The sequence below is a fragment of the Rhinoraja longicauda genome, chromosome 15 (assembly GCF_053455715.1).
Source record: "Rhinoraja longicauda isolate Sanriku21f chromosome 15, sRhiLon1.1, whole genome shotgun sequence".
Taxonomy (NCBI): domain Eukaryota; kingdom Metazoa; phylum Chordata; class Chondrichthyes; order Rajiformes; family Arhynchobatidae; genus Rhinoraja; species Rhinoraja longicauda.
Window position 1 is genome coordinate 37,566,940 of NC_135967.1, and position 9,867 is coordinate 37,576,806.

The 9,867-nt window shown below is 51.0% G+C and overlaps 1 protein-coding gene across 1 annotated transcript; it reads right to left on the reverse strand.

The window, feature by feature from the left end:
- Positions 1–6,054: 6,054 nt before the first annotated feature.
- On the reverse strand, positions 6,055–6,876 carry LOC144600418 (uncharacterized protein C21orf140 homolog). The gene has a single exon (XM_078412008.1). It carries the CDS (start codon positions 6,874–6,876, stop codon positions 6,055–6,057), a length of 822 nt encoding a protein of 273 aa, XP_078268134.1.
- Between the last annotated feature and the right edge of the window lie 2,991 nt (positions 6,877–9,867).

Consider the following 9,867-nt stretch of genomic DNA (forward strand, 5'->3'; position numbering starts at 1 on the left):
CACTACTTTTCTTTGAAGACTCCTCACGATCATGCCCGCGACACCCCGGCGAACTGTCGGCGACAACCTAGTCGCCGGCAGTCTCCTTAAAATCGCCTAAGTGGAACAGGCCCTTTAACTGTGAATTCAATAATTGATCAAATGCTATTGTTGTTCCAAAGTGAAAATTTTCTGATCAAGAAACAAGTACATAGTCATTGGGAGAAACAGATATATCGTCTATATTATGGATCACAACAAAACATTTTTAAAATCTCTTTCTGACCTTCATAGAATGTCTCTAGCATTGAAATTCAAATCAAGAAATTTGGTTAAATATTTAATCTGAAGGAATAACAAAAGACGTCAACTTAAATTGTAAACAGGACAATATGTTGCAGGGCATGAGTCTGTTACTATTTAATCCAGAGATTGCATATTGTCTCAAATTTGCAGACTGAGTGAAAGTAGAAAAGGGGATGGTGACTGAAAAAAATATGGACACTTGGAAATTTAGACACGAACAAGGTAAACGGTCTGTGCTGTTTCAGTTTTAATTGAATATTAGAGATACAGCATGGAAACAGGCCCTATGCTCACTGAGCCCACGCTGAACATTGACCACCCGTTCACACTAGTTCTGTTATCCCACATTCGCTTCCACCTCCTGCACATTAGGGGTGATTTTTACAGAGGCCAATTAACCTAAAAACACACAGGTCTTTGGTATATGTGGGGAAACCGGAGCACCCGGAGGAAGCCCACGCGATCACATGAAGAACGTGCAAACTCCACACAGACAGCACCCAAGGTGAGGGTGGAACGTGAGCCTCTGGTGCTGTGAGGTAGCAGCTCTACCAGTTGCATGGTCGAGCATTGAAAGTAATGTTAGGTTTTAAAGAAGGATTGAAGGTATTTTGAGAACCAAATAGAGAATGGCTAGGATTAAGAAAAAAGTAGAAAATTAATAAGTTATAAAGATGTTGTGTGCTTTCAACAAAAAGTAAATCCTTCAGTTAAGTACAGGTTCCCCACCGATATTCTGACAACCAGTGGTGCGGGCATCTGCTTTAATCCGGACAAAATCATGAGAGCACACTTAAAATACCCCCCCCCCCGAAAATGTGGCGCCTATGCCGGATGAGGCGGCCAAACTTGACCTCACGGGGTCTTCCACGCCAATCGGCGTGTCGCATATCCCCCCTGCAGCTGGGGCTCTGGAACTCGAATCCCCACGGATCTCAGCTCCGTTCCCATAGCCGACTTCCGAGGCTGACTTTGCGGGTTTATCGGCCCCTCGGTGGACCTTTTTGGTAACGTTGGAGTCTTCTGTTGCTCCGGCAAAACGGATAATTGGGAAAGACTCTGGAAGCAAAGGGGGGGGGGGGGCAGAAAATCAGTGGTGGACCTGTACCCCCACATAGCCAAGGGAGATGGCACGAGAATCATGACATGGATACCACCCCCGAAATAAGATCACCTTGCAACAGCACCTCCGAATTGGAAACATCGAAAATTGCCTTTTGTAGGGACACAGGGATTGGTCCAGGCCATCGAACCCTCTGATTGGTAGACCGGGTGAGGTGGTAAGCAGGTAGAGGGAACGAGGCAGTCTCGTTTAGTCCTCCAGCGGAGACAGTAAGATTTATGGTTGTCTGTCGTTTGATGCGTTGTTTGTCACGGTTGTTAATGTTATAATAAACGGCTACTTCAACGTACTTCGCCTACGACTCGCCATAGTGGTGACCCCGACGTGATCACAGATCACCAAGATGTCCCATCAGGAGGCATCGACGCCAAACGCAGTCGGCGTTCATCTGCCCCCGTTCTGGGCCCACCAACCACGCCTGTGGTTCGCCCAAGCGGAGGCACAGTTCCACCTCCGGGGAATACAGGAGGACACGACCCGGTTCTACCACCTACTGAGCGTCCTGCCGTCGGAAACGTCCGCACGGGTCGCACAGTACGTCACCGAGCCGCCAGAAACCGATAAGTATGCGGGCCTCAAGTCGCTGCTGCTGAAAACCTTCGGGCGCAGCCAACAACAGCGGGCCAGCACACTCCTGCACTTACCCGAGCTCGGGGACCGACCGCCGTTGGTCCTCATGACGGAGATGATGACTCTAGCGGGAGAACACACCAAATGCCTCATGTTCGAGGAGGCATTCCGCGAAAAGATGCCAGAGGACGTCCGCGTAGTCCTAGCAGACGTTACTTTCGGGGACCCGATGGATTTCGCAGAAAAGGCGGACGCACTGGTCGCGGCAAAGGCGAGGCGCCCCGGGTCAGTAAATCAGGTTTCAACATAGGTGAGCGACTGACCGCGCAGCCAAGATGGCGCCCATCCGCCCGCCACTTTTCAAAAAGCCCACCAAGCTGCTACGTCGACGGTGGCCATTTTGAAGCAGGCCCGCGACACAGAAACACACCAGCGCGGCTGGTGTTTCTTTCATAGAAGATGGGGAGCAGCGGCACGCAACTGTAGAAGCCCCTGCACATTCTCGGGAAATGCCTCGGCCGATCAAATGTAGAGGCAATCTCGATCGGCCAGAACCATCGCCTCTACCTGACGGAGCAACATACGGGCACCGTTTTCCTCGTGGACACCGGGGCGATCGTCAGCATTGTGCCTCCATCCTGCCAAGAAGCGCGATCAGGTAAGACCGGCCCCCCACTCGTTGCGGTCAACGGCAGCCCTGTCCGTACCTACGGAACACGGGACATGTCCCTGTCCTTTGGTTCCAGGACCTACAACTGGACTTTCATCATCGCAGATGTAGGCCAGGCAATCCTGGGCGCGGATTTCCTTTGGGCTTTCGCGTTAATCCCTGACGTCCGCGGGAAGACCCTGCAGCAGTCGTCCAGTAGCGTTGACCCCCCCGCTCCTTCGGTTTCCGTGTCATCCACCCCGACCGTCCAGGCCGTCACTACGACCTCCGACCCGTTTGCTGCGATACTCGCTGATTTCCCGGAGCTCCTAGTCCAGCGATTCGACACACCTGCTGCCAAGCACGGAGTCGTACACTTCATCCCCACGGAGGGACCGCCTGTTTTCGCCCGAGCCCGACGCCTACCCCCCGATAAGCTGGCAGTCGCTCGCGAAGAGTTCCTCACTTTGGAGCGACTGGGGATCATACGCCCGTCAGACAGCCCGTGGGCCTCACCGTTACACATGGTCCCAAAAGCATCTGGGGGGTGGAGACCATGTGGCGATTACCGACGCCTGAATGCCATCACCACGGCTGACCGATACCCGATCCCGCATATTCAGGATTTTTCTGCCAGCCTAGAGGGTGCCACGGTTTCCTCAAAACTGGACTTAATCCGAGGGTATCACCAGATCCCGGTTCGCCCCCCAGACATCCCTAAGACCGCCACAATCACCCCGTTCGGGCTTTTTGAGTGGTTGCGGATGCCTTTCGGCCTCAAAAACGCCGCCCAGGCGTTCCAACGCCTCATGGACCATGTGGGTCGGGGTATGCCTTTTGTATTCATATATCTGGACGATATTCTCGTGGCAAGTCGGTTGGCTCACGAACACCGGTCCCACCTGCGCTCCATATTCCAAAGGTTGCAGGACCACGGTCTGATCCTACACCCGTCCAAATGCCAATTCGGACTATCCTCAGTCGATTTCCTGGGCCATCGGATCACACAGGCCGGTGCCGTTCCCTTGCCCGAGAAGGTGGCTGCTATCTGCTCCTTCCCCCGCCCCGACACTATCAAAGGGTTACAAGAGTTTGTAGGGATGATAAACTTTTACCACCGCTTCGTCCCGGCGGCAGCCCGGATCAGGCGCTCCCTTTTCCAATGCCTCGCGGGTAACCCCACCGAGCTCGGGTGGTCCCCTGCCGCCGACGCGGCTTTCACAGCAGCCAAGCTGGCCCTCGCGAACGCCACCATGCTCGTCCACCCGCGCGCCTCTGCCCCCACTGCCCTCACCGTCGATGCCTCCGGCGTGGCGGTGGAGGGCGTCTTAGAATAGCAGGTTAACGGCCTCTGGCACCCTTTGGCCTTTTTCAGCCGCCAGCTCGCTCGCCCCGAGATAGCTTACAGTGCCTTTGATCGGGAGCTCCTGGCCCTCTACCTGGCGATCCGTCATTTTCGCTATTTTTTAGAGGGTCGCTTTTTCGTGGCTTTCACTGACCACAAGCCACTGACGTTTGCTTTTTCGAAGGTTTCCGATCCGTGGTCAGCCCGCCAGCAGAGACACCTCACTTACATTTCGGAATTTACCACCGACGTTCGGCACATTGCGGGAAAACTAAACGCCGTCGTGGATGCCCTGTCCAGACCGGCGGTTTCCCCGGTGGCCGAGGTAAGTTCCGGGGTGGATTTCCAGGAGCTCGCGGAGGCTCAGCGCCTGGAAGACACCCCCTCCCTGTACCCCCACACCACCTCGGGGTTGCGGTTAGCACAGGTAGCCTGTGGTCCCAAGCGTACTAAACTCTGGTGCGACGTTTCCCTGCCGCGCACCCGCCCGGTAGTACCCACTTCCATGCGGCGCCAGGTTTTCGACACTATTCACGGCCTGGCACACCCGTCCATTCGGGCCACTTCGGCTCTCATTGCGGCTCGATTTGTCTGGCACGGGCTGCGGAAGCAGGTGGCCTCCTGGGCCCACGCCTGCATTCCGTGCCAAACCTCCAAGTCTACCGACACACTCGACGCCCCATCCAACAGTTCACGATCCCCGCAGTCCGATTCCTCCACATCCATGTGGATCTCGTCGGCCCGTCACCGCACTCCAGGGGCTACACCCACCTCCTCACGGTAGTCGAGCGGTTCACCCGGTGGCCAGAGGCGCTCCCGTTGTCCGACATCTCAGCAGCCTCCTGCGCGCGGGCTCTGGCGCTAAATTGGATTGCCCGTTTCGGCGTCCCGGACGTCATCACTACCGACCGGGGCGCCCAATTCACCTCATCCCTGTGGGTGGCTCTGACTCAACTGTGCGGGTCCCGGTTACAACAAACCACCGCCTATCACCCCCAGGCCAATGGGATGGTGGAACGGTTCCACAGGCAGCTTAAAGCCTCACTCACTGCCCGCCTGTCCGGCCCCGACTGGGCCGACCAGCTCCCATGGGTTCTCCTGGGTATCCGCACGGCTCCAAAGCACAATCTCGGAGCTTCCTCGGCAGACCTGGTCTATGGCTCGCCCCTGCGGGTACCAGGCGACGTTCTTCCCCAATGTTCCACCCCCCCTCCCTCCATGACAGCACTCTTAGCTGCACTCTGAGCGCGGGTGGGGTCCCTAGCCCCGGTCCCTGCTTCTCGTCACGGGGATCCCCCTTCACACGTCCCGCCGGCTTTGGGCGACTGCGAGTTCGTTTTCTGGCGCATCGATGCCCACCGCCCCCCTTTCCGACCGGTTTACCAGGGTCCGTTCAGGGTAGTGAAGAGAGGCACAGTCACCTTCACGTTAGAAGTGGGTACAAGACAAGAGGTCGTCTCGGTGTCCCGCCTTAAGCCTGCCTATTTAGACCCAGACCAGCCCGTCACAGCGGCTCAACCTCCTCGCAGAGGCCGCCCTCCGGCCGCGGCTCCCGTACAGCAGTTTTCCCCCTCGCTGCCCCCGTTCGGGACCCCGCTTCCCCCGGTCTCCTTGCCACTGCCCCCTCCGGCTCCGGCAGTTTCACCTTCTCCCACCGTTCCGGTTTCCCCGTCCCCACCCCCGGCAAGGCCCCCCTCTCCTCTCCGCACCCGCTCCGGTCGGGTGGTCCGGACACCTGCCCGGTACCGCACCGAGGGTTCTGGGGGGGGGTCATGTAGGGACACAGGGATTGGTCCAGGCCATCGAACCCTCTGATTGGTAGACCGGGTGAGGTGGTACGCAGGTAGAGGGAACGAAGCAGTCTCGTTTAGTCCTCCAGCGGAGACAGTAAGATTTATGGTTGTCTGTCGTTTGATGCGTTGATTGTCACGGTTGTTAATGTTATAATAAACGGCTACTTCAACGTACTTCGCCTACGACTCGCCATACTTTCCTAAAATCCTTTTCTGAAGTTTAAAAATGATACCTCAAAAATGTGGCATTGACATTTTATTTGCGATTATCAGAGGAGAGGGAGGCCCCTTACTGCGGTTGATTGTAAAGATATCGATTCTCCCACTTCTTGACTCGGTTAAAGGACGTTTTCCATTGGCATGGCGTTACCCTCTCAATCGCATTTTCAATCAAAGCCTTCAAGTGGATGCACTTGTAGTCGTTTATTTTTGGAAAGGCCACGACAGTGAAATGTTTCCTGTTGTTGATTAAAGACCATTTAATCGAAGACCATGCTGACTCTAAAGGACTGAGATGAGGGAAAGGGGGAGGAAGGTACAAGAACTCATGGCCATGGTGTCTCGCTATCCTGGGGGAAAAAACCTTTGTCATTCGGATGTCTGGAGATTGCAAATGGATATTGTGCATGGCCTCTGCCTTCCGCAGAGGGATCACTGACTGGTCTTCAGAGGAACTTTGAAGCTGTGACCTAATTGCAGGAACCCAATGTTTGGATCTCATCACCACTGTGCATTTTCCATAGGTTTTGCTGAGCACCTGACAGAATTCTTCAAAGATCCGCTCATTGGCATCTACAGGCGTTGGAGACATGGATAGTTGCTGTGACTGGAAGAAGACTCTGTATTGCCACGGGACCCAGCCTCTTACTCCCCCAGCGTGAATTAATGTCAGTTCTTCAAGAGGTGATTTGCCTTTGACCACGCTGGAGTTCACATCGCCTGTTATCAGGTTTTCAGAAATATGCGTTTCGCCCAAGTAAACCGTGTAAAATCCATCGTTCTCAAAATTCCTCAGTGTCTTCAAGTATTGCAAGCATTGGTATTTCCCTGGACTACTGATTGCACTTGAGTACGCCTTAGAGTGTAGGAATAATTTAGTTAAGATTCTCATACTGTTCCATTCTTATGAATTTAGTCTTTGAGCGAAGGGCAGCCGTAACATATTAACAGATGGGTTTCATTAGACATAACGTGACTCAGGAGGGATCAGATGACAACACAATGCATAAGATGACCAGCCCATGACATCGCTATTGATGTGATGCACTGCATGTGACATCGCAAAAGAACATGAAAAGATCTGCTGCAGCGGCCAGTGGCTGGATGAGTCAACCTCTGGAGTTTCACTGTCCAAGGTTTCAAGACCAACAATGTTATTAGAACTTGTGTGCGAAATAATGAAGAGGGAAACTAAGACAAGGAGGACAAATAAATAAATAATAAATCATATCTCATAGTAGTATTTCAGTAGGTGAGTTGGACTCTGTAAGATTGAATAGACTGGATGCTTTGCAGGCCGTTTTAATTGTATATTAACTCAACATGATTGAACTGTAGGTAGACACAAAATGCTGGAGTAACTCAGCAGGTCAGGCAGCATCTCAGGAGAGAAGGAATGGGTGACGTTTCGGGTCGAGACCCTTCTTCAGACTGATGTCAGGGGAGAGGGCAGGACAAAGATAGGATGTAGTAGGAGACAGGAAGACAGTGGGAGAACTGGGAAGGGGGAGGGGAAAGAGAGGGACAATACAATACAATATATCTTTATTGTCATTGTACAGGGGTACAACGAGATTGGGAATGCGCCTCCCATATGATGCAATAAATCATTAGCTAGTCAGTATTAATTTAAACAACCCAATGAAACAAATTAGAAAAGTTTTAAAACAGAATAAAGTGCAAGTAGATCTGTGCCGGTTCACTGTGCGATGTGACCATCCGGCTCAGCAGGACCGGTTCATAGCAGCTAAGGCCCTGGGGATGAAGCTGTTCCTGAGTCTGGAGGTGCGGGTGTAGAAGGCCTTGTATCGTCTGCCCGATGGTAGAAGTTCGAACAGACTGTTGCAGGGGTGTGAAGAGTCTTTGTGAATGCTGGTGGCTTTTCTGAGGCATCGTGTGTTGTAGATGCCCTCCAAGGCTGGTAGCTGTGTTCTGATAGTCCTCTGAGCTCTATGGACTACCTGCTGAAGAGCTTTCCTCTCTGCCTCCGTGCAGCTGAGATACCACACAGGGATGCCATGTGTTAGGATGCTCTCTATGGTGCAGCGGTAGAAGGTCGTCAGCAGCTGTTGGGGTAGACCAGACTTTTTCAGTGTTCTTAGGAACTATCTGAAGTTGGAGAAGTCATTGTTCATACTGCTCGGGTGTAAACTGCCCAAGCGAAATATGAGATGTTGTTCTGGAACTATGTGAAAGAGGGATATAAAAGTGTGAAGTCCTATATATCAGCGAGACTAAGCGCTGACTGGGCGATCTTTTCACTGAACACCCTTGCTCGGTCCGCCTTGGCCTACTGATCTCCCGGTTGCCAAACACTTTAACCTCCCATTCCCATACTGACCTTTCCGTCCTTCACCTCCCCCGGACTCTGTGGGCCGAATGGCCTAATTCTGCACCTATAACTTATGAACTTGTATGTTTCGGCAACGTTAACCCATGTTACATTATTTCAGAGGGCTTTGTGAAACTTTATCACTCATTGATCCACAAAGGTTATCCCCAAAGTCAATCCATCATAAGCACATTTCACTATCCAGCAATGACTTGCTGCTTAACGGCAGATAATATTCTCCTCCAGAACAACCCAAGGAACAGTACGTTCCAAAGAAAATCCATCATTGCATCACATCATCCTCATAGAAGATGGTGATCGTTATTGGCCAGCATAAATTCTGGTATTGATTTTTCCTCATGTTAGAGATGAAAGCAGAATGAAACCAAAAGTTTTATTTAAGAAGTAGTTTATATTAATGCAATCCTATTTTTGCGCAGACATTATTGACTTCAGACTTTTTTTTAACAGAATTGTAAAATGCACTCTTTACAGTCTTAGTGGCAATATAAGTAATGATTTAATCAAATAAACATGATTTTAAAACAAATGCTTAGCTATTGACAGGCAAATCCATACAAAGACAATTCAGTAGAAAACATATTAAGAAAGCCACCTGCTTATTTAGAAATTGGAAATTCCGAAGATCATCAGCCAACAACTAATATTTCAGGTGTCATTATCTTTTACTACCAATTAACTGTATTCCAAAGAAATAAGAAGAGATGGGTAGAAAAAATATAAGCGTGTACAAAAAAGAAATTATTAATCTTCTTATACATTTTATGGTTGACCTTCCTTGCTCTGAAGTAATGTTCATCTATAAAGGTTGAGCAACACAATGTCACGTAAAGATACATCCATTTGACAATGGATCTCTCTGAGTAACTGTTTGTGGTAAAAAAGGATTTAACATAGAAAATAGGTGCAGGAGGAGGCCATTCGGCCCTTCGAGCAAGCACCGCAAAGATTTGCTGAAGGTATACATGGAATGAGAAATTCCAGGTGCACCAGGGTGTGGATCTCATTGGGCTTCGTGAATGTCAATTTCTTACATTTTAGATGAATGTCAATTTCTTACATTTTAGATGAATGTCAATTTCTTACATTTTATCATCATCATATCATCATATATATACAGCCGGAAACAGGCCTTTTCGGCCCTCCAAGTCCGTGCCGCCCAGCGATCCCCGTACATTAACACTATCCTACACCCACTAGGGACAATTTTTACATTTACCCAGCCAATTAACCAATTAACACGTCTTTGGAGTGTGGGAGGAAACCGAAGATCTCGGAGAAAACCCACGCAGGTCACGGGGAGAACGTACAAACTCCTTACAGTGCAGCACCCGTAGTCAGGATCGAACCTGAGTCTCCGGCGCTGCATTCGCTGTAAAGCAGCAACTCTACCGCTGCGCTACCGTGCCGCCCACGATGAACAATTTCTTACTGATCTTCAGGGGTTGATGACCAACCCCTGATTCTTGTTCATAGAATCATGGAATCATAAAATCCCAATGCATGGCTAGAGGCCATTTAGCCTAACAC